Consider the following 25,054-nt stretch of genomic DNA (forward strand, 5'->3'; position numbering starts at 1 on the left):
ATCCTGCCCGGCGCCTCCCTGTAAGGGAAAGGGGGGAGCGGGGCTCAGATGGGCCCCGCCCCCGCCTCCTCCCGGCCCCGCCCCCGCCTCCTCCCGGCCCCGCCCCCGGCCCGAGGTCCCTTTAAGGAACTCTCGGCTCGTCCCGTTCCCCCGCCCCTCACGAGGTGCCGCCGGCGGAAGGGGAGCCGGAAGCGGAAGTGCGTCACGGGTGACGCGGCAGCTCCATCATGGCGGCCCCGGAGGCCGCGGCCGCCGCCGCCCCCGGGCTGCTGGGCGTCCTGTGGCTCGTGTCCGTGACCGTGAGCGCGGGGCCGTGGGGGGCAGCGGCTGCCGCCGCGGGGGGCGACGAGACGGTCAAGTGCGAGGACCTGAGAGTGGGACAATATCCTCTGTAGAGGCGGGGGCGCGGTGGAGGGGCCCGCACCTAGAACCTTAGAACCCGGCGCTTAGAACCTGGGCCCTCCGGGGGGAGGGGGGAGCCCATCACTTCGAACCGCCCGTGGGTGCTGAAAGGGGTCTAGAACCGAGACTCCCCAGCCCTGGGGGGGGGGGCTAGAGCCGAGGCCTGCCTGCCCTTGGGGAAGGGTGGCCTAGAACCTAGAACTTGGGGGCTGGGAGGGGAAGCCTAGAGAGCAAAGAGCATCTGCAGCCCTTGGGACCTAGAACACTAGGGAGGGGTGTCTTAGAAGGTTGGGCTCTGGCGCTGGGGTGGTAAATCTAGAATGCCCATGCTGGAACCGGGGCTTTAGAACACAGAGCCTAGAACATCGTGCCAAAACCAGACAGGGTCCTAAAATGTGGAGCCTCCCTGGACCCTAGAACATCAGGGGAGGAAGGGGAATCTAGATCACAGCTCCCCCACAACATAGAAAATAACATCAGTGCTAGGAGGGAACCCAAGAAACAGAAAAGCGCACAGGCCTTGGGACCTGGAAGGGAATCTAGAACTCAGAATGTCAGAGCTGGGAGACTCCTTAGAACACAGGGTTTCAGAGTTGAAAGGGACCTTAGAACACAGGATGTCAGAGCTGGTAGGGACCTTAGAACAGAGGATGTCGGAGCTGGGAGGAACCTTGGGACACAGGGCATCGGAGCTGGAAGGGACCCTAGAACACCGCATGTCAGAACTGGGGTGGACCTTGAAACACAGAGTGTCCGAGCTGGGAGGGAGCCTAGAACACAGGCTGTCACTGCGAAGGACTTCCGAGTTGGTTGGAAACCTCGAATACAGAACGTCGGAGCTGGGAGTCAGGGTGCAGTACCGGAATTTGGAGCTGGCAGGGACCTTGGAGTGTCGGATGTCGGAGCTCCGTGGCACCTTAGGACACAGAGTGTCGGAGCCAGGAGGGGCCTTAGGACACGTGATAATGTCAGAGCTGGGAGGGACCCTAGAAGTTGTCATGTCAGAGCTGGGGGACACCTTAGGACACAGAATGTCAGAACTCGAAGGGACCTTAGAACACAAAATGTCAGAGCTGGAAGGAACCTTAGAACACAGAATGTCGGAGCTAGGAGGCACCTTAAGACACAGAATGTCCGAGCTGGGAGGGTCCTTAGGGCACAGAATGTCCGAGCTTGGAGAGACCTTAGAACACAGAATGTCTGAGCTGGAAAAGACCTTAGAACACAGGATAGTAGAGCTGGAAGAAAGCTTAGAGCACAGAATATCCGAGCTGGGAGGCACCTTAGAACACAGAATGTCTGAGCTGGAGGGCATTTTAGAACACAGAATGTCCGAGCTGGAGAGGGTCTTAGGACACAGAGTGTCAGGCCTGGGAGGAGCTCTGGGACGGAGAACAGCACAGCTGGGCGCTACATTAGAATGTAGAATGTTAGAGCTGGGAGCGACCTTAGGACATAGGATGTCTGAGCTGGGAGCAACTTTAGAGCAGAGAATGTCAGAGCTGGGGGGGGCCTTAGAACACAGAATGTCAGAGCTGGGAGAGACCCTCGAGCACAGAATGTCCGAGCTGGGAGCAAGCTTAGAACACAGAATGTCTGAGCTGGGGTCAGCCTTAGGACACAGAATGTCTGACCTGGGAGGGGCCTTAGAACACAGAATGTCTGACCTGGGAGGGGCCTTGGGACACAGAATGTCAGAGCTGGAAGTGACCTTAGCGCATAGAATATCTGAGCTAGAAGGGACCTTAGTGCATAGAATATCAGAGCTAGAAGGGACCTTAGCGCACAGGATGTCCGAGCTGGGAGCGACCTTAGGACATAGGATGTCTGAGCTGGGAGCCACCTTCGGACACAGAATGTCAGAGCTAGAAGCAGTCTTGGGACAAAGGATGCCATCCAGGATGCCGGAGATGGTGGGGACCTTGGGAGCCAGGATGCCGGAGCTGGAGGGGACCCTAGGACGGAGAATGTCCCAGCTGGGAGTGACCTTAGGACACAGGATGTCCCAGCTGGGAGTGACCTTAGGACGTAGGATGTCGGAGTTGGGTGTGACTTTTGGACTTAGGATGTCCCATCTGGGGACCATCTTAGGACACAGGCTGTTGGGACTGGGAGGGACCTTAGGACGTAGAATGTCTGAGCTGGGAAGGACCTTAGGACATAGAATGTCAGAACTGGGAGTGACGCTGGGTTATAGAATGTCTGAGCTGGGAGGGACCTTAGGACCCAGAATGGCCGAGCTAGGAGTGTCCTTAGGACATAGAATGTCTGAGCTGGAAGCAGCCTTAGGACGTAGACTGTCAGACTTGGAATCAACTTTAGAGCACAGGATGTCTGAGCTGGGAGAGACTTTAGAGCACAGGATGTCCGAGCTGGGAGGGACCCTGGGACATAGAATGTCTGAGCTAGGGGGCAACTTAGAACACAGAATGTCTGAGCTGGGAGGGAGCTTAGAACTCAGAGTGTTAGAGCGGGGAGGAATCTTGGGTCATAGGATGTCCGAGCTGGGAGGGAGCTTCTAACAACCTCAGATTGAGAGCAGAAAAGGACCGTAGAGATTCTGCAGCCAAATCTTCTGTTTCTGGAGGACAAATCTGTGGTGGCGGACAAGTGACCTGTTTTCCCAGCACCCCGGCCCTGCTCACGTCCTCACCAACCATGTAGGAAGACAGGCCAGAACAGCCACCCTTCCTCAGCCCATGGTTCCTCCTCGGTGAAGCCAGAGGCTCGTGCTTCGGCATCTCCACGGCCCCTTTCAGCCCCAGTCTGTGGTTCAGTGTCTCTTTCACTCTTTCTGGTTCTCAGCGCTTTGAGCTTCCCTCCAGCTTTCCTTTTCCTTCAGCTAAATTCCACAAACATTTATGAAGCCTGCGCTGCCAAAATCCGTGTGCCTTAAGCTTATGTCTTCAGTGCTGCCAGAGCTTTCAAGTGATAGAATTCTTAGTCTGTCTGTGCTCCCTTCCCTTTAAGCCTCGCTGCTGTGCGGAGGCGACACTGGGTTTTCAAAGGCTGAGTACCAGCAGGTTTTATGAAAAGGTCTGACTAGGGAGCTGCCCTGTTGATTAGGTCTGTTGTGTGAACACCAGGCCACTGGACTCTTCAGGGAGGGCCTCGATGAATGAAGAACGGGATTCTCCATGTGTATGTGTCGTCCACTCCTGCTGGGCTGTGAACCCTCTAGTGGCTGTCTTAACAAAAGTTTGCCTCTTCCCCTTTCCACCTCCTAGGCCTTTAAAAATTCTTGTTAAGTTGAATTGGATTTTTTCACGTGATTACAGTCACACATGGAGAGATAAAAGAATACCTGAGAAATGGTGCTGCCCTCAAGAAGCTTGTATTCTAGCAGAGAGCTCTGGCGCATACACAGATCGCCATTGGAGAGTCCCATTCTCTCATTTGTCCGGGCAAGGAATCGGGCCTTTCAGCTGGCCAGGGCATGTCTGTTTGGGAAGCTGCGACAGATAATAGGGCGGAAGGCAGGGAGGGGTGCTTTCTGAAGTCTGGATAGCAGAGGCTGAGAGTCTTTGTTTCCGTGTGGGGAAAGGACCTAGCAAGCCTCTGGTATTGCTGCCAAAGGAGATGAATGAACTCCAAGAGATTCAGAAACTTCTGACGGTGGGCCTGGATGTCATGCCGTTCACGGCCAGGAGTCCTGCCAGACCAAGTTTTCCTCTTCTCCCTCAGTTCCCCCCAAAAAGAATCAAGAAGAAAATAATAATAAAGAAGAAAAAACTCAGGAATTTAATATTCTGTATCCTGAAACTCAGGTTTTTGCTGTTAGATTTATACACTGTCTCATGCATTATTATTACCCTTATTTTATCTTGCATTAAGTTAAGGGTTAGGTATTTAGGGATACTAACAGTGATGCTTGTGCCTTTGTTTTTTGTTTTCTTTCATTTTTCAGTGTGTGTATGCTTGTATTGTATTAGAAATTTATTATTAATATGACAGTACTTTGTGTTAAAATGCAATTCAAAATTTTCCTTAACTCTTCTAACATATTTTTGTAAAGATCCTAAAATAAATGAGGCCACTCAAGAACCTGTTAACTGTACAAATTACACAGCTCATGGTAAGATGCCCAGAAAACATATTGTCAAGGAAATGAATAAAAACAAATAAACCAACCCATACCCATTGAGGGGTCACCAGGATGATGAGGGAACTATAAGACATGCCTTGTGAGGTTTGGTTCAGAGATCCAGGCAAGCTTAGCCTGAGCAAAGGGAGACTTAAAGGGGACCCGATCTCTGCATTCGAGTATTTGAGGTGCTGTCTTGTGGAGGAGAGATTGAGCTGGTTCTTAACCAGAGGTCAGGGTTTAGACCACTGGGTGGGAGTTACAAGGAGACGGTTCAATATAAGGTAAAATCACAGAATTTTAGAGCTGCCCCAGAGTGACATGGACTGCCTTGGGAGGCTGCCCATGAAGAGCCTTCTTCAGTAAGAGGTTAGAGGCTGGCTGATTGCTTCTAGGAGAGGTGGTGGATGGGATTTTTGTTTCAGACTAGATGATCTCTTATTATTAGTGTGGTCTGAAGTAGTCGTGTGTTCCATTGTTTACAAGTTACATCAAAATAATTTTTCTTGACTAATAAAATAGATTGTGTCTATGTTAATTCTTTTTTCTGGCACCTGTTTATTTTGGATCTGGACAGAATAATAAAAGAAACATCCTTTTGAGGTGTCCTTAATGTAGTTCAGCTGTTAGGTTTAGTACAGAAGTATCATACATGATTAATCTAATTCACTAAACATTTATGGATATGAATGGGCCAATACAATTTTAAAAATAAAATTGTAGTTATGCATTTAATTGTGTCAAGGATTAGGTCCATATTTATCTTTGTACCTGAAAATTCAATTTTGTATACGTTTATTTAGCTCCTTCTTTGTGCAGATCACTGATAATAGCTAGGGAGAAATTTTTAAATTGTGTAAGGCCATTAAATCTCTAGGCTGTCTTGTTCATTATTACCCTTATTTTATCTTGTCTTAAGGGTTAGGTATTTTAGGGATTAGAAATATGTCTGCCATTGAATTTAAAACCTGATAGAATGACAGCTAAGACTATGTGGGATGTACTACAGGCCTGGGAGGGCCAGGTCAGTGCAGGATCTGAGGAAGGAAAGCTCCTATCTGCCTGAGGGCATCAGGAAAGGCTTCCTGGAGGAGATGGTATTTAGGCTCAAAGGAGCCACCTCAGCCCTCATTTTACTGTTGAACAAACAGACCTGCAGGAGGGACTTTTCCTTTGTCAGGTTGGTTGTGTGGAGCAGCAGAGCATGGACTTGAATCCAGATTCCCTTATTTCCAATGAAGCATTTTCTCTTACCTGGTTACCCAATTCTCTTGCTTTTCCATCATCTCAGTTTAATCTAATCCTCGTGTTGGCCTCTTCAACTCCTTTTTTTTCTAAGAAGACTTCCCTTGTTCTCTTCCCTTTCTATTCTAGACTTTTTTTCTGTGATTCAGACTTCTTGTATTTATTTTCTCTTTAGTCTCTGTGCCTCTTGGAATTAAAGCTTCTCAAATACTTTGTTACCTCTTCTCAAAAGATACTTTGTTGTTACAAAGTATTTTTATATTTGTTATCTTGTTCCCTCTCCCCTTTCTTTGTGCCTGGCTCTTAGAAGTATCAGTTGCTATGGGAGATAGAGAGAATAGAATATTGCCTCCTGGCAGATATTTCCTGTGTATCTGTGTTGTGAATTACTGTACCCTGCCCTCATGGTATTTTCTTTGCCCATTTGTCATGAAATCTTTCTGAATCTCTGCCTCCCATCCCCTCTTATTTTTGTTTCTTTTGAGGAAGTATGCTGTCTACTGAGGCATCACACCTCTTCAAAGAGTGGTCTTTGAGCACCAAATCCCTATAAATTAAACCCATTGTAAGGTTTCCATTTCTTATCCCAGAACATCTTTCTACCCTACAGGGATGTCCTTCATCGGGATCCCTTTCCAACACTGAATTGAGATTCCCCCCCCCCCCCCATTTTAACCTCCATCCCTTCCCCCTTCACCTCCACCTCATCCATTCTCCTGTAGGCCCTCTTTTTCCTGAGCTGTTACTGGAGTTAGTTTTCTATCAGTATTTACCATTGACTTGATCCAGATGCAGTCACACATTCCCATTTATCTTCCTCCGCTCTCCCCTTTTAATGCTCTCTTATTCAATAGTTTTGTCTCCCAAACACAAAAAACTAAAACAAAACTAAACAGAAAACTCTTGGGTATTAGGAGGGTTAGTCTGTGGTCTTGTAGGTCTCTTCTCCACCTTTAGTTCTATCCTTTAAACTCTGTTCACCTTCTCTGTTAGTGCTTTTAGAAAGAAATCAGTTGTGGCTTTGCCACGCTAGTCTAGTTTCCCCCTTTCTTCATGGGGTAGTCCCTTTCCTCATGCTCTCTTTGGTTGCTGTTCTGTTCCTTTTGGCTGCGATGTTTGTAAAAGTCTTCATTTTTGTTTCTTGTACTTGGGGGGTGGGTTAGAAGGCTTCAGCTGCTTCTCTTTTACTGAATGTTGATCTTCTTTCATTGATGTTCACATTCAAGTTTGCAGGGTGTGTCTGTCACCTTGGTTTGAATCTGGAACTCCTTTGTTCTTTGGAACATGACTCCATTCCTTTCCAGTTTCTGGTAGGTGTAGAATAGCCATGGTACTTTCATTTCATTTTCTTTTTATTTAAAGGTCTTTCTCCTGGTTGCTTGCAGAATTTGTGGTTTGCCTTTGAAAGTCTTAAATTTAACAGGCAGCTAGGTGCTGAAGTCAGTAGAGTGCTGGTCTTGGAGACAGAAAGACCTGAGTTTGAATATATTCTCAATTTGGTAAAGAGGATAGGGTGGGGGGAGGGGGGAGGAGTCTGAATGAGTGATGTTCTACTACAGAAACAGAAATAACTGCAGGTACATTGCAAGATGACTGAAAATATGTGGAAAGTGAGTCTTGTTTTCTGTGCCCTGTGGGAGCTGGCCATATGAAAGAACCCTGAAAATTATTTATTAATCAAAGAAACATTGAGCATACTCCAATTTACCTACATGGTAGTCATGTATTTTCTCCAGTGTTCCCCTCCAGTGGTGTTGCTGCCCCCATGGGCATTAATCCTCAAGGGCATCTGGGTTCTGATTGGTCTGGCCTCCAAGTGTGGGCATAACCCATATAGGCCTGCTTAATCCAGTGCAATTATGGCCCCTGTTTCCATAAATTTGATTAGATTCCATATATTGTTTCTGTTACTTGAAAAGAAGAAAAGAATTTCTGCTACTTGAAAAGAATTGCAGTGGCTGATGGGGAAATAGAGCTGAAGTGTGGCACACAGCCTTGCCCTGCAGAGCTTATGGGACCAAATAAAATTCAGCTTAGAGCATGATTGAGGCAGAGGAAGTGGCCAGAGTGCGCTGTAAACAAAGGTGTGTGGGTGGGAGAATTCTTTCAGTTGGGGGTGAGGGACAACCTAAAAGGGGGAGGGAGGGTTGGCTCTTGAGCTGAGCCCAGAAGGAAGATGTTGAACAGGGAGAGGGAGTGTATGGCAGGTCTGGAGAACAGCCTTCCCAAAGGCATGGAGGCTGGAGACGGCATATTGAAGTCTGGGAAGAGGTAGGTCCCATTTGTCTGTGACGGAGACTGGGAAGTGCAGGAGCCAGGTTATCTGGGCCTTTCACACCTGGCCAATGAAGAGAGTCTGCCCAACCCTGGGAAACTCCATTCTTGAGTCATTCTTGGCTGTCCTATTGACTGCTCGTCTCCTCTGTTAAGTAGCTGCTCCCTTTCTGGTCCTCCCTGCTCTGTCCATGTATTTACTGGGCATCCGCCTCTTGCCATTTCTTGGGGTCCTCTGGCATGTAGACTCTGTCTAGACTGGTATTTCTCCATTTGTGTCCTGAGGAGGAGAGCATTGGGGTTGAAAGCAGGGATCTACTTGGGACTGTTGCTTTCACACACATCCACATCCATACACCCATCCCCTCTATTATCCTGAGTGTGTCTTGTTTGGAGTCAGAGGGCCCAGGTTCGAATCCCAGCCCCTTCTACCTTTTCTTGAGTCTCCAGGTTAGCATGGTCCCTGACATATCAGAGGCCAGTAATAAATGTTAACTGACAGACTGATTGACTTTGCCTGTATGGGCCAGTCTCCTCTTCTGTAAAGTGCTGGCATTCCTGGGTGGAGGCAGCTGCCAAAGCCCCTTCTAGCTCTCGTTTTGTGAGGCTATGGATTCAGATCTTCCTGCACTGCCAGCTGTGGGGTTGATGGTGATAGTGTCCTTCCTTGTTGTGCCTTAGGCCAGTGAAACCATCAGGTCCCCAAGGACACTGAACATTAAGCCTTGCTGGCTGGAGCCTGTGATGGAATTCTGCTGAGTGAGGGAGGAGCATCTGCAGCCAGAAGGGCTGGAGGGGCTGTGGAAGGCCAGGAAGTGCAGGGATTCCAGCCTGAGCACCCGGACTCTGAGTTCAGCCTTGTAGGCCCAACACTGAACTGGTGCTCGTGATGAGCTTGATAGGAGCTGAAGCAGGTGTATGGGCTCTGCCTACAAATTGAGCACTGTGGGTAATCTTTTCAAGAACAATTAATACTTGACTGAAGACATGCAGATAATCAGGAAATGCTTTTAGGGCTAATCAGGAAAATATTCTCGGAGGAGAGGGTTTACCAATCTGTGTTGTAAAGAGAGGCTCTGTAAGAAAAGAAGTGGGTTTTTCCACTTGGGGAATGGTTGTGTTTGCTGGTCAGAGATTGCCTGAGATGAATCCTCAGTGAAGGAGGTAAGAGCCGCTCCCAGGCAGCACGAGAGCCTGCACCCCCAACTGCCAGAAGTTGTGTAGGAAGCAGTTGAGAATTATTTTGCAGCAGATTTTGACCAGAGTTAACTTTCAACTTTGTTTCAAACTAGACTGGCTCCCAAGGATCCAAGGAGAAAAAGCAATTTTAAAATCATGGGCTTTTTGGGTAGGGAAATATTGCAAAATCTAATAAAAAATGGTGAAGTTAGAAGCAACTGGCATCACTCATAATGTAGATATGTTCTGTAGTTGTATACTTTGTATTTGTGTCTTCAGTACCTGTGCTAGTTACTGCTATTATCAGAGCATACCCCGTAGGTGCTTAATAAATGAATGTGGATTTTTTGATCGCTCTCAGATCCATTTATTTTGCAAGTATCTCTTAAATTACTGTTGTGTTCTTAGCACTCTGTGAAGTGATCGAGAGTATACCTAGGCCCCACACTGGAGGAACTAATAGTCCAGATGAATATAGACTCAGCCCCCAAAATGAGATCTCTTTCAAATGAAAATCCTATGAAGGCATACGTTGAAAAGAGTAGTTATTGTTTGTTATTAAATTTTTGTTGTTATAAGAAATTTACTGTGAGTGTTTTCCTTGATTTCTTTCAGTTCAAATAAAGATATTTTATTCACTGTCTTTGATATTCTTCTTCCAGATCTTTTTACACTGTCATCTTCATTACTATCCTTTGAATTTGAAAGCTAGATATGTCTGTTTTGGAAGTTCTGGTTGATAGAGCTCTGCTGCGCAGCATACAAAGGATCTGTTGGTGGACTCTCAAGTCTCTGCCCCCTTCCTCTCTCCCTCCTATCCCCCAGCACTGTGTACATGGCTCTCTAGATCTGTCAGGAAAGAGCCAGTTGAGAATTGTAGGAATGAAGCTGTAAGCCTCAGTGACAGTCTGTACCAGGCACTTAATGGCTGAGGTGATGGGGAGAGGGCCTGTGGTTTGTGTTCAGACCTACACAAGGGTATTTGCCCAAAAGAGAGAGGGCGGAAAGTAGACCTGAGAGTACCAGAGAGATGCCAGACATTGTTACCACTGTGAGCTGGTCATTACTGCCACCAGGCTCATCCCTGCAGCCTCCTCCTGCCCTCCTGCTGAGCTCAGGCATACCCCGCCATTCTGCACACACATGGTTAGCTTAATTTGCATCATGAACACTTTTCAGTCTAGATAATCAGCAAACAGATCAAACCCTGATGTGTTGCAGTTGCCATTTTTGGGGAGGAAATGCTCAACACTGATGATCTAGGAATGGGTCTGCCTCCAAGGTACTCCTGGGCCTAAAAGTAAAACTTGATTGTACTCCTGAGTCTGCCCCCCAAAGCCCTTTGGCTTCTCATGAGGCCTGCTAGGACCCGGCTTCTAGGCCCCGCTTTCCTCTGTGGGGAAGTCGTAGAACCATAGAATTTCAGAGCTGGCAGGGGCCCTAAGACAATCTCGTCCACTCTTCTTGTCTTACAGGTGGAGAAGCAGCCTTTAGTAGAGGGGATATTTTAAAAACTAGGGGCAGCTTCTGGAACTTGATATGTCTCCAGTTTTTGTTTTCATTAGAAAATGTAGATGTTGAAGAAACAAAACACAACAAAAAAATCCTAAATGTAAACCAGGCCTTCCTTGCATTTGCATAGGGGCTTGTAGAGTGCAGCCTTTGCCTCGTTACTGATTGAGATCAGGCTGAGTCTGAATCGAGCTCATCCTGAGGGTTATCTGACATCTTGGGGCCATTCCAGTTTGTTTCTAATTCCCACCAGATGAAATGCTGCCTGACTTTAAGGAAGGGAACTTCTCTGTTGTGTTTCCATTTCTCTCCTGAGGGATTCCTGATAGCCACTGTAGCGCTACCCTAGCAGGACATGGCAGCAGTCTCAAGAATATAGTCTGTGACAAGCTCAAGTCCCTTTTCTGGGTCATAACTGAGAGCTCGGATGTTACTTTGTATAGTTTCTGTATTGAAGTGTGTGGTGTCTCCTTCCCACCTTCTGCCCCAGTGCAATCTGAATTCCTTGAAGACAGGGTCTGTTTTGGTCCATTTCTGTGTCCCCAGGAATGTAAATGCTTGTTGGATTGATTTGGGTGAAATCCTCGAAATGGGACTTGACAGTTCAGTCAGTAGTTAAATGGATCAGTGTTCTTATGGATCTGGGTGTTCCCTGCAATGGCACTGCTAGCAACTGACCATTGCCTCTTCCCTTGGCACACCCAGAGTCAGAACTCTTCTGGGTACCTGTTGTGGCCTTGTATCATCAGCCAGTCTAGCATCTCACGTGCCCTATTTGTCTTGCTTTCCAGAGCTCCCAACTTCCTAGAGTACAGGGGTTTGTCACCTACTTTCTGATTAGTAAAAGCACACAGAGCAGAAAGCAGGAACTTGAAAAATAGTGATGTAAATAAGATCTACAGTTATCAGGCTGTGGGCTCTTCTGCTAGAGGCTGGATCTTGGAAAGTACAGGCAGCTCGGTGGTAGATGGAGGCCCGGCCTCACCCATTGTGACCATTAGTTCTTCCCTCTGAGTCCTCCTGCCCCCAGCTCGTTGAGACCAAGAACCACAGAACAGCGAACTCTGCAGGGGGAGAGAGAGCAGAGCCACCCTCCTCCCAGCTCAGAAACAGGGTGGGCTTTTCTCTTTTGGAAACAGAATGAATTTCTGTTCTTTAGGATCGACCGGGTCCTAACCCCTAGTGGAGCAAATCATCTCAGTGTTTGTGCAGCAGGTGCTGCCTTCTTGTCACTGGCTTGTAGACTCCAGGAAGAGACCACAGATACGTGGCGGTGGCTTTGTGTGGCTACTTTTGGAGAAAAGCAGTTGCGTTTTTTAGGCTGGTGGGCTGTAAGCTGATTATTTCCGATTTATCCTGCATGTGACATGTACCTGTACGTAGTTACTTGTGTGTTGCCTTTCCCTTTAGGTGGGGAGCTCCTTTAGAACAAGCACCGTCCTTTACCTTTGTGTCCCCAGTGCTTAGCATCGTGCCTGGCACATAGTAGGTATTCTGGCCAAAGGACTCCGAGCTCTCAGTTATGACCCAGAAAAGGGACTTGAGCTTGTCACAGACAAGCTTTCTTGAGACTGTGTTGCCATGTCCTCTTAGGGTGCAGCTACAGTAGCTATCAGGAATCCCTCGGGAGAGAAGGCACAACCGAGGCTTCCCCCCTACATTCTGTACAAGTACTACACTGAAAGAATGTTGTTACTGTATGTTTTTTTTTCTATCACTTTATTTGTAAATCTAGTTCTGCTCTCCTACCCTGTAAGCCATTCAAAGAAAGAGGAAAGAAGCAGTTCAGGGAATCCTATCAATACCTTGTGACAGTACAGGTCATATTCCCCATCTGTGGTCTTCCACCTCTGCCAAGGAGGGAGCGGGGTACGCTTGCTTATGTCTTCTTTCTTAGTAGAGGAGAGTACAGTTCAGATTGCTCTACCCTGACAATGGTGTAATAGACCTAGAGATTTTGCTAGTCTGCTGGGTCTGTGATCTTACTCTCTTTAACAGCAAGCCTCAAATGGCTGCTCCTGTCAGTCATTCGTCTCCTGTCAGTCAGTCTCACGGGAGAGGCCTGCTGTGTGTTGGGGGCTTTCCTTCTTCTCCTTTGCTGTTACACAATGTGAGAGCAGATAGCCCGAATGAGATGATCAGAGGGGTTGGGGAAAAGGTGCGGGGGGCGTTGTGGTAGGACAACAGAAAATCACTGGAATGATGAAGGGTAGTCACCAGTCTGGGATATCAGGAAGCGTGTGATTAAGGAAAAAACCCAGGTTTGTTTATTGATTCCTGAATACTGAAGTGGTGAAGTAGGGAAATTGAGAACATATAGAAAGTATTTCATGTAGGTGCGAATCATTTTCCCTCAAAAGCCTCTTTATGTAAAGAGGTCCTAGGGGCTGAAAATATTTGGGTAAAAGCCTAACATCCTCCTCAGATGCCTCTTCATGGCGCAGAATTAAGTGCCTGGGGAACTGGGCTGTTTTGTCTTTGTCTTCATATCTCCAGTGCCTGGCACATAGTAGGTGCTTAATAAATGGTGTCAGAGCATGAAAGTGGCCCACCAGGCTCGTCTCGTTGTCAGGGTTTTGGATGTGATCCCAACAGTGCAGGGACAGTGTGGTGCGGCCTGGAGTCAGCAAGGATCCCAGCACTCTTTCTGTTTCTTTGACTTTAATCTCAGAGAGCCTTAGTTTCCTTCTCTAAAATGAGGGGATTGGATTAAATGACCTCCAAGGTTCTTCCAGCTCTAGGTCTGTGGTTCTGAGTCCTTCAGCAAGTCCGTTCATCCATAAAATAGCATCGGACTTGTTGGCCTCTGAGGTCTGTTCTATGATTCCGTGATCCTAGTAGGCTGTTTGCTTTCTTGGTTTGTTTTTTTTTGGAGGGGGAAGATAGGCAATTGGGGTTAAGTGACTTGCCCAAGGTCACAGCTAGTTTTTTTGTGTTAAATGTCTGAGGCTGGATTTGAACTCAGGTCTTCCTGACTCCGAGGCCGGTGCTCTATTCACTGCGCCACCTAGCCTCCCTGGCTGTTTGCTTTCTAAGATCAGCCTTTGAGCAGGGAGAGGCTTATTTCTAGTGAGCTGACAAAAGAAAGAGACAGAACATGCCACAGTCCTGTGTGACTTCCATCTGTTCTTACAGTGACAGTAGCAGAGTCATAGGAAAGGGGACAAAGAGTTGTGTTAATGACTAAACTTACATAGGCTTGGATGTCACTGTGCCCACCCCCAGATGTGACTTCCTGTGACATGTAGGCATCACTATGGACCCCTATTCTGCCCCTCCCCCTGTGACTTGTTGAAGGCTGGTTTATAATTAATGTTACAATTCAGTGTAGACCTAATATATGGGAAATAGGATCTTAATAAATGGGCTTGTATATATTCTTGTGCTTTCAAAAAGATCTCATTCTAGCAGTGTGTCAGATTAACACAAGATATGTTTAAGTCCTTCCATTTGGTAATGCCTCCTTCCACCTCAAATGGCCACATATTTACTTATTTGTGTTCATGTCATGTCCTCCTAATACAGGGATTCTTAGCCTTCTTTGGGGCACGTGGACCTGATGGCCCTCTTGTCAGAATCCTTTTCTTTTTACTTTAAGCTTCTGATCCATCTTTTTAATCTTTTTTAAAAAATTAATTAATTTTCTTTTAATTTACAACATTCAGTTCCACAATGCCTTGAGTTTCAAATTTTCTCTACTGCCCCCCCCCCCAAATGGCAGCATGCAGTCAAATACAGGATCTACAGATACCTTCATATTGAACATTAGTCAGATTGTAAAGAAGGATTATGACCGATGGAATGAACAGTGGGAAAGAGGAAACAAAACAAAACAAAAAAATGAAAGAGAGCCAGTAGTTTGCTTCAATCTGCATTCAAACTCTGTAGTTCTTTCTCTGGATGTGGCTCTCTCTCTCCATCATGAGTCTTTTGGAGTTGTCTTATAACCTTGCATTGCTGAGAGGAGCCCATTCAATCAAAGTTGGTCGTCACACATATGTTGTGTCTGTGATTGTGTGCAAAGTTCTCCTGGTTCTGTTCTCCTCACTTAACATCAGTTTATATAAGTCTCTCCAGATTATTATGAAGTCCATCAGAATCCTATTTTTAAATGCATTAGATAAAATATGGAGGATGACAAAGGAATCCAGTTAGAGTGAAATGAAGATGTCACTTTTTTCCCTGCCAAGTTCACAGACCCCAGGTTAAGAACCTCTGTCCTTGTAGAATGTAAACTCCTTAAAGGAAGGGGTACAGTGAGGTCCAAGGTTCAGATTAGTTGGAATAACGAATGCCATGATTGGCTACACTGCATATTTCCACTGGGCTGGAACCAGTGACCATATTTTACATAATCATAATTCCAAGTAGTGTGAATCTAAGTGTCTGGGACCTCTTTAGGGAACTCCTTATCCTCACTTTGGTAGCATAGTGGCTTGTACACAGTAGGTACTAGATAAATTTTGGCCAATTTGAATATCTTAGAGTGTTCATTTCATAACTAAACCATCACCATATGACCAACCGCCCGGTGGTCTTCAGGAAGAACCTCTTCACTTGTTTGGGGACATATTTGCCCTTCTGTAGACTTTTGAGTAAGATTGTTGTGTCATTACAAAGCCCGTTTGCTTGTAGGAAAGATAATTGTTTCTTGACTTTTTCTTCCTTTAGCATCATGTTACCCAGCACCCAACATAACTTGTAAGGATTTTAGCGGCAATGAAACCCATTTTACTGGAAATGAAGTTGGTTTTTTCAAGACCATACCTTGCCGTAATGTGTAAGTAAAACGTTTGCCTGAGTTTTCATTTCAAAATTAATTGATTAATAATTACATCTTGATTGCATAGAGAAGATGAATTAACTTAGGGGAGAAACGTAGAACTAATGGGACTTAGGATCATACATTTAGCACTCAAAGCTCCCCCAAAAGTAATTTGGTCTAAACTCCTCATTCTCGCAGGGGAAATCCAAGGGACAAGGAGGCAAGGTGACTGAAGGTCATGGAATCCTGGCTGGGGAGCTGGAATGGACCCTCTCATTTTACAGATGAGAGACATGAGGCCCAGTGGGGTAAGGGGCCTGGCCATAGTCACAGGGGTAGAGCTAGGATTTGAACTCATTTCTACAGAGTCAACTTCTAATGCCTACTCTTCACATTGCACTGAGGGACTTTTCCAGACTCCTTTGTGCAAAATAACTTCAGTGATTGAAATGCAAATTGTCCTTTTATGAATTGTATGAATGAACCAAAGAGAGAATCCAGTTTAAAAGTGAAAATGGTCAGTTTAGTGAAGTTTTGCTCGAGTTCTGCTGAATGTTTAGTGCCTTTGGATGCTTTTCTTTTTTTAAAATTAATTAATTACATTTAATTTTTCAACATTCACTTCCATAAGCTTTTGAGTTATAGATTTTCTCCGCCACTCTCCTCCCCACCCCTCCCTAAGACAGCATGCAATCTGATAAAGAAAGGCTCTACATATATATTCTTATTAAACTTATTTTCATAATTGTCATGTTGTAAAGAAGAATTAGAATGAAAGGGAGAAACCCCGAGGAGGAAAAGACCAAACGAAAAAAGAGAGAGAGCAGATAGTCTGCTCTGATCTGCATTCAGACTCCCTAGTTATTTCTCTGTATGGGGATGGCATTTTCCATCATGTGTCTTTTGGAGTTTCTTAGATCCTTGCATTGCTGAGAAGAGCCAAGTCTATCAAAGCCAGTCATCGAACATTGTGGCTGTTGTCGTGTACGATGATCTGGTTCTGTTCATTTCACTCAGCATCAGTTCATATGAATCTTTCCAGACTTTTCTGAAGTCCACCTGCTCATCGTTTCTTCTGGAATAGCGGTGTTCCATTACATTCATGTACCCCAGCTTGTTCAGCCGTTCCCCAATTGATGGGCACTTTGGACAGTTTTTCATGAAAAAAATTTCTTAAAGTAAGTGTCCGTGATGGAAAATATGAGTCCAGCCCCATGTCCAGGATGGCTGCCTCAGAAGGCTCTGGTTCAGGGACCTGGCACTGTGTTCCTCGGAGCAAAAGCATGTTAATGACGTTTTATTTGGATTCTGCTTGGCTTTTCTCTTGTTAGTAGCGGGTACTAGATCATAGATACTTTCACTTGGCGCCTTCCTACCTCCACTACTTAGAAGCTGAAGTCAGCTCTTTAGCACACCTGCAGAATCCTCCCCTTCCCCCCTCTGCAAAAAGCAAGGTCTTTCTCTTATTTTCTGGTTGACTTTAATTAAACAGCTGTCCTGACAATCAGATCCAAGGTATCATGAGAAAATGTCTAATATGACATAACAAGAAGAGTATTGGCCCATCAGGAAACATGAACTTTTGTTCTGTATATGGCATGCACTGGAAGAACTTTTGGAGCCAGCCATACCCTCAGAAAAGTCCTCTCTACCACCCATCCCAGTGAATGGGCATTCTGTCACATGGAGGACCTCCACTGAGTACTCACCTGGCTTTTGAGGTTTCCTCATCCACTTTGGATTCACTTTTTAGCTGCATCTTCTTGGGTAAGGTCCTAGGGTCATCAGGGGACCTCTGGAGTTGTCTCCCTCCTTTGACACAGATGGGAGAAGAGGCCCAGGAAGTGACGGGGCTTCTTCCAGACCATGTAGGCAGCAGGGAGCAGCCAATCTGGCAGGTGAGCCCAAGTGCTCGGGCTCCAAGTCCTGAATCCTCTCCTTTGTTGTCATGTGATGTCTCTGTGCCTCTGTTTCTTCCTGTGCAGAGGTGAGGCTACCCTTGTGTTGCCTAAATGGCAGGATGTGTTGCTGTAAAAAGTGGAATAAGCTTCCTCTGAATGTGGTGTAGTGTAGTCACTGGAGGTGGTCTTTGGCTGTGTTGTGTGATTCTCAAACACTTACAGGCTGGACTAGGTGGTCCCAGCTTCTGACCCTCCTTCTGTGCTGTGGTTGTTATGAGGAAAATGCTTTGGAACTTACAGAGCTTTCAAATGTCCTGTGTCATCACACACCCTTTCTTACTGGACCACAAGGCCTCCTCATCCTGTTTTTAGCAGTCCCAGGGGTAGGAAGGATAGCTAATCCCAGAAATGACAGAAGCCTTGGGATGAATACAGATAGATGGGACACTGTCAGCTGAGTGTCAAATACTGGGGGAAGATCAAGGAAGGTGGATGCTGAGAAAAGGCCATTGGATTTCTTGATGTTATTGGAGAGTACAGTTTCATGGTGTAGACTGAATGTCAGAGCTTTATTGTAAGGGGTTGAGGACATTGGCAACATTGGATATAGTTTAGATTTTCAAGTTTATCAGAAGAAGGGAAGAGACAGAGGAGGGAGAAGTCAGATGGAATAGAAAGATCAAGGGAAGAGTCATTTTTTTTTTAAGCTTTGAGATGCTCTGAGCATAGTTGTAGGGTAATGGAAAGGCACCATTAAGAGGGAGAGATTGAAGATGAAGGGAAAGGAGGCCAGCTGCTGGAGCAAGGCCCTGGGAGAGTAGGAAAGGCCTGGATATGGGACGTTGGTGGAGAGACCAGAGGGCAAAAGGAGGTGATACAGGCAGCTTTGGAGAAGGGCAGAAGGAGACCTGAGTCAGTAATTGGCTGTTATATGGGGAGAGAGAATATGGCGGGGATTGGGAGTGAGAGGAGGGAATCCAGTGATTGGCACAGGCTCGTTCTGTGAACAAAAGGAGACCTTTGCTATGCCAAAGCCAGATGTTGTATTGGGATTTTATCTTTACCTGCCATTGTTAATTACTATTAAATTATAACCGTATGTATAACTAAATGATAACTGTCACTCAATTTCACCAGAATTTTTTTTATTAATGACCTACTGTGTGCATGGTGTGCTATGTTCTATTTTGGTTGAGTCACATTTAAAAGCATGCATTTCCAGCTTACAAATAAGAATCTGCTTTTAGAAATGGGTCAAGTAGTTAAAATACTTTTATTTAACTAAAACCCAGTTTATTTTGACTCACAGACTATTTTAATTATAGTATTTAACAATATGATTTTAAAATGCCATTTACTTCTTGGAAGTATTAGTCTTTGAATCTTGGTTTTCATTTTCCTTCAGAAATGGCTATTCCTACCGGGTAGCAGTTGCTCTCTCGCTGTTCCTTGGCTGGTTAGGAGCAGACAGGTTTTACCTGGGATACCCTGCTTTAGGTGAGTACGCCCCCTCGGGAAACATGACAGTTCTCTGTGTATGTAGATCTTTTCTTTTAGATGATCTCTCGATTCTTCTAAATGTTCAGTGTTCCATATGCTGCTTTGGATCTAGTGGCGAGACATCTGTAGGAAGAACAGAGCCCGCATTCCTTGGCCATCCCGCATCTGCAGAGCGCGTCTGTTTCCTCGCAGAGCTGGGTTTTCACTTTCGTGGAATGCTTTTAGGGATAGATGGAACGCAGGAAGTTCTCTGCTTAGAAATGCTGACTTAGAGACAGCCCTCGCTCCAGATGGCCACTGTCCCCTCCCTTTCCTCCATCTGCTGCGGGCTGTGGAGCTCGAGGGACCACTGCCCTTTGGCCCTTTTGGAGTCCCCAGCTCTGGCTCCTGGAATCTTGGGATTTATGACCCTGTGAGCCAGGCTGGTTTCAGGGGAATGACTGGAGCAGGAGGAGGCAGGCTCTTCTCCCCTGGCACTCTGGTTCATGACCTCGTTCTTCCATGGGGCCATGCTCTCCACCGTTACCCTTGAGCTCTTGGTGGCCTGCCTTGCGGGCCTTTGCTTGGTGTTTATTCTCTCAACCTCTGTGTAGTCTTTGACCCTGAGGATCCTTCTCTTTTCCTTGAGATTCTCTTCTCCCCAGAATTCCGTGTCACGTGGTTCTCCTCTTACCTGTCTGACTGCTCTTTCTCAGCCTCCTTTGCTGTGTCTTCACTATGCTGTGCTCACTGACGCTGGGGTCCCCCAGACTCTGTCCTCTTTTCCTTGGTGATTTCATCAGCTTCCATGGGTTCACTTTTCATCTCTACCCTGATGATTCTTTTGTATTTTTTTTTTTTTTGCTTTTTGGAAGGCAGTTGGGGTTAAGTGACTTGCCCAGGGTCACATGGCTTGTTTTTGTGTGTGTGTGTTAAGTGTCTGAGGCTGGATTTGAACTCAGGACCTCCTGACTCCAGGGCCGTTGCTCTATTCACTGTACCACCTAACCAGCCCTATCCTGATGATTCTTGAGGGAGGAAATTCTTTCCATCCGGGTGCCACCTTCTGTGCAAGCTGGAGTTTGATGATTTGCCTAAAGCACTGAGAGGCTGTGACTTTGCTGGGGTCACACAGCCATTCTGGGTCAGAGGTGTAACTTGAGCCTGGGTCTTGCTGGCTCTGAGGCCGCCTTCCTGACCACTAAGCCATGCTGCCTCTTGTCACCTCCTAAAGGGTCAGTCTACACAGAATAAACATGAATGAAGTACAGGACATTCAGAGTGAGGTAGATGGGGGGAGGGCATAAGCACAAGATAGGGGGATTGGGAAGGATTTCATAGGGAAGGTGCACAAGCTGTGTCTTGAAAGCAGTGCAGGATTCTGTGAGGCAAAGGTGAGGGCATTCTGGGCATGGAGGTAAGGAGACAGAAAACAGAATGCTGAATAGACAGAAAGGACAGATTGTCGAGTGCTGAAAGGGGAGTAACACAGAATGGCCGCTCAGGGCTTGTGGCAGGCTTCCAAAACCGAGCCACGGAGTTGACAGGTTATCTTGGGGCCAGCAGGAAGCCACTGCAGTTTCTGGAGGAAGAGCATGATGTGGTCAGACTTAGAATCCCTGTGGGGGCTGCACTGAAGCGGGGAGAGACTTGATGTAAGCCATTGCATTAATTCAGGTTGGAGACAACGAAAGCCTGGACCAAGGTCATGGCTGATACCTATCTTAAAATAAGAGAACAATGAATTTGGCACTAAAGGCACTATGCTACAGAGGAAAGGCTGCAGGAACTGAGGTTGAGACCTGGGCTCTGCCACAGTATGAGAGACCTCACCTTTCTGGTCCTGTCTCCTCATCTAGAAAAGGAGGGCATAAGATCAGATGGACCCTAAGATCCTTCTAGGGTCTTTGATCCTGTGAGTACAACAAAGAGCTGGGAGGGAGCTGGGAGAGAAAGACCATGAGCCAATTGAGTCAGACTACCACCACTACCACCACCTCCCCTTAGACCACCAATGGAGGCAGCCTAGGACTGGACACTGAACCCACTGCCTTGGGAATAGCAGTGCCCCCAGACCAGCTACCAAGCCATCCCTGGTAGCCATCAGTGAGGGGGAAAGTCATTGTGGAGAAGGGGGCCTCCTTTCTCCATGACCACCAGCAACAACTACTGACCTCCTTCCATCAGCAGGCATAGAAAATCCTGAGAGTCCTGGGTGTGGCAGTTCCCCCCATTCCAGTGGTCCTGCTTCTAGCCTAGCCCTCACAGCCATTATCCAGGGAAAGAACTCCTATGGAGAAGAGGTCAGCTGTCCTCACAAGCTGCCACCCACAGGGCAGACAGGTCAGCCTCGCTAAGGGAAAGGTAGGAGGTGGCTTGTACCGGACAGGTCAGTACCCTCCATCCTTGCCCCCAAAGCAGGGGCTACAGCCACAGCTACTGGAGACCAGAGAAGCAAGTGCTTGACCCTGTCACATCACTCACCATCAGAAACCGATAGGATTTTGTCAGTGGAAATGACACTAAAGAAGGGACCTTATTACCATCTGCTTTGCTGTTGAACCCTAAGGACTGTGGGACTTTTCCATCTGACTTATAGTTAGAACTCCCCATCTTTGTTCTCTCCCCCATGTCTGTGAACTCCTGGAGAGCAGGGACCGTCTGACTTTTTTGTCCCCACAGCACTTAGAACAGTGCTTTGAACATAGCAAATGCTTAATAAATCTTCTTTCATTCGTTCATTCATTCCACAAACACAGCTGAAGAGCTGTTGTGTTGTCCTGTTTGGTCCCAGAGGGCAGATCTATGAATGGAGAATTTTGTAAAGCTACAGATTTAGATTTGTGGTATGGAAAAATTTTCTAATGGAAAACTATGCAAAAATGAAATAAGTTGACTTGGCTGGAACCTAGACTACATGAGATAAGTGTGGAAATACAGACTGGAGCCAGATTGTGAAAATCTTTGAATTCAAGGCTTAGGCTTTTATACATTTTTCTGTAGGCAGTAGGAAACCACTGAAAGGTTTTTGGCAGGGAGGGATCACTTGGACATCAGTTGAAGGATGGGTTGGAGACAGTCGGGCTGGAGGTAGGAAGAACAGTTAGGTGATGTATCAGCAATGCCATATTCACAATGCCTATAGAGATTACAAATATGCTGATATAATTATCCATTAGAAAATACGTCATGTTTGCCATATGAGGAAATAAACTAGAAAATTTATTAAGATACCAAAAGACTGAGTCCCAAAACCAGAAAGTGAAAGCCATCAGAGTAGTTATGACATTGGCACAGGTAGATAAAGTAGAAAGCACCCACATTTTCAAGCCTTTAAAACAGAACAGGCTACCTCAGGCAAAGGTCCTCCTCTCCCCACTCACAGCAACCACCCAGCGTCCTGGAAGAGCGCTCCCAGCAGCTCCGGCCCCTGGCAGTCCTCAGCAGGAGTCCTTAGCAGAAAGTCCTTAGCAGTTCTAACTCAAAAAGGGCTTCGCGCTGCCACTGCCTCTGCTGCTGCCGCCGTCACCACCACCGCCAGCCACCGAAGGAACGCTAGCTTGGCTTCCGCTTCCTCTTGCTCCGCCCCTTCCTGCTACGTCAGCAAGTCCAACGGGGCATGGAAGATCTTTAAATCCCATAACCCTTACAGGTGATTTTTCTGATTCTCTAGATTAGAAGAGATAAGATCCTAAAGTGAAAGGAGGAGGTGAAGAAAGCAAGAGATGATGTTCAGAGAGAGCGGACGGATGGAATCTGACAGCTGATTAGACATGCTGGGTGAGGGAGAGGGAAGTTGGCATGATCTCTGAGATTATAGCTTTGAATGACTTATGCACACCCCTCACCTTACAGAGGTGGAAGATGATGATACCCTTTTCCAAAACATTGCATCACAGTGTCTCTTTTTTGAAACCAAATATAGAATTTTAGATTTATTTTTAAAATCTCATATTACTAAATTTGACCCATTCTTGACTTTTAAGATCTTTTTAGAGCTTGTCATTCAGCATGTTACTTAGTCTGATTAGCTAAGTCATCAGCAAATATGAGAAGCATTCCTTTTAGAGATATAGATTTTTCCCCAGTTACTGCTTTGGCTTCATCCCACAAACTGTGGTATGTTGACTCATTGTTGTCATTATCTTTAATGAAATTATTTATTGTTTCTATAATTTGTTCTTTGACCCACCCATTCTTTAGGATTAAGTTACTTAGTTTCCAATAATTTTTAATCTGTGCTTCAAAGGCCCTTTATTGAATGTAATTTTTATTGTATTATGGCTGATAAAAAGACATTTTATATTTCTTCTTTTCTGCATTTGTTTGTGAGGTTTTTATGTTCTAGTATATATGGTCAGTTTTTATAATTGTACCATCTATAGTGGGGAATTAGGTGTACTCCTTTCTCTTTCCATTCAGTATTCTCCAGAACTTTATTTAGCATATCTAACTTTTCAGAAATTCCATTTGGGTTCTTCTTTTTTGTTTATTTTTTGTTCAGTTTCTCTAGGTCTGAGAGAGGTAAATTGAATTTCCCCACTATTATAGTATCACTGTTTATTTCTTCCTGGAACTCATTTAACTTTTTCTTTAAGAATTTAGGTACCTTTGGTTGATATGTGTTTAGTACTGATAGTAATCCATTGTCTTTGGTAACTTTTAGCACAATGTAGTTTCCCTGATTTTTTCTTTTAATTAGGTCGGTTGTTGCTTTTGACTTATCTGAGATCTTGATTGCTACCTTGCCCTTTTCACTTCTGCCGAAGTGTAATAGAGAAATACAGGCATGAATCTCGGTGTCCTTGCACAGGTATTAGCACGTCTGTGCTCATCTTCTCTCTCTTGTTCCAGTTTTAGTGTCTTGCTGCATAAGTGAACATGAAAAGCATTCCTTTTATGGTTTTCTTCTAGTTTCCATAAAAATGTTACATGGCACAAGGGCATGTTAGCAACCTACCCCTACCCTGCTGACATTGAACCATTAATATCTGCTCTTTGGTTCTAGTTATCAGTTGGTTTTGAATAATAATAATAATAATAGCTAACAATTATATAGTACTTATTGTGTGCCAGGCCCGGGGCAGAGCACTTTCCAGTCATTATCTGCTTTGATCAACAACCACCTTGGAAGGTAGATGCTAACATTTTATATATGTGGCAAACAAGGTGAAGTGACTTACCCAGGGTCACATAGCTAGGAAGTGTCTTAGATCTTCCCAACTCCAGGCCTAACATTCTAATCACTGTTGTAACTAGCTGTAGTTATCTGGCCCATCCCTCTTTATCTTCTTTGAGAGGTTTTGTAAAAGGTTTTGCTGAAATTTGGGCTTACTAGACCTACAAGTCATATACCTACCAGTCTTGTAACTTTTCAGTGAGTGAATAGATGAAAATAGAATTGGTTATGGCTTCACTGTGTGTGAGGGACTCTGTCAAGTCCTCGGGATGTATGTTCAAAAGACAACAGAGCCCCTGCCCTTAGAAAGGCAAGAATGACTTTTACAGGTGGCCCCAAGGAGGGGTGTTCTGATATGGGAGGTTACATATGTGCTGTGTGGACTCATTGCAGAAAGATAGCTTGGAGCCAGAACTTAAGGCCAGAGGAATAGGTATCCCAAAGGAAGAACAGTAGTTAGCATTCTGCAGCACTGTAAGGGATGGCAGAGCCCACCATCCTAGGAGACAGAGGCCCTTATTATCCCCATCTCATAGATGAAGAAGCTGAGACAGATGGAGGTGAGGTGATAGGTCCACAGCCACCCAGCCGGGTAGTGTCTGAGGTAGTGTCTAATCCACCCGACTTTAGGCCTGGCTCTCTGGGAAGCTTCTGCACATTCTTAGGCAGGGCCTCAGTGTGTGTTTGAGGAAGATCTCCTTGGTAGCCACACAGAGAGCCCTCTGGAGGCTTTCTCACTTGTCCTGATCCAGGCTGGTGGACTTGGGGCAGAGAAGGGGCTAGATGCTGCCTAGGGTGGGAGTGTCAGCCACCTTTGGTAGCTGGTGAGGGGGAAGGAGGAGTGGGCCAGCATGTGAGGAGAAGGAGAATGGCCTCTCTCTTCTCTTTCCTGCTGGCAGCGGTGTGTTACAGAAGATTCATGGCCTGCAGAAGGCAGGCTCCTCGTTCAGCTGTGCAGTCGTGATGGGGAAGAGTGTGAGGTTACCAGAAGGAAAGGAGAGCATTGTGGCTGGCCAGGCCCTGCCATGTGCGAT

The 25,054-nt window shown here is 46.0% G+C and overlaps 1 protein-coding gene across 1 annotated transcript in view; it reads left to right on the forward strand.

Annotated features, from left to right (window-relative positions):
- The first annotated feature begins 212 nt into the window (after window positions 1-212).
- The window catches only part of LOC138164912 (TM2 domain-containing protein 1-like), a 40,646-nt gene continuing 15,804 nt past the window's right edge, over window positions 213-25,054 (forward strand). The window contains exons 1-4 of the mRNA XM_069092870.1: window positions 213-382; window positions 4,404-4,477; window positions 15,368-15,476; window positions 18,768-18,859. Coding sequence (XP_068948971.1) covers window positions 228-382; window positions 4,404-4,477; window positions 15,368-15,476; window positions 18,768-18,859 — 430 coding nt within the window. The 5' untranslated portion in view covers window positions 213-227. The remainder of the gene's footprint in view (window positions 383-4,403; window positions 4,478-15,367; window positions 15,477-18,767; window positions 18,860-25,054) is intronic.

This window comes from Petaurus breviceps, unplaced genomic scaffold, assembly GCF_028583685.1.
Source record: "Petaurus breviceps papuanus isolate PSGF00001 unplaced genomic scaffold, PetGlider_PUasm1.0 207, whole genome shotgun sequence".
NCBI lineage: Eukaryota > Metazoa > Chordata > Mammalia > Diprotodontia > Petauridae > Petaurus > Petaurus breviceps.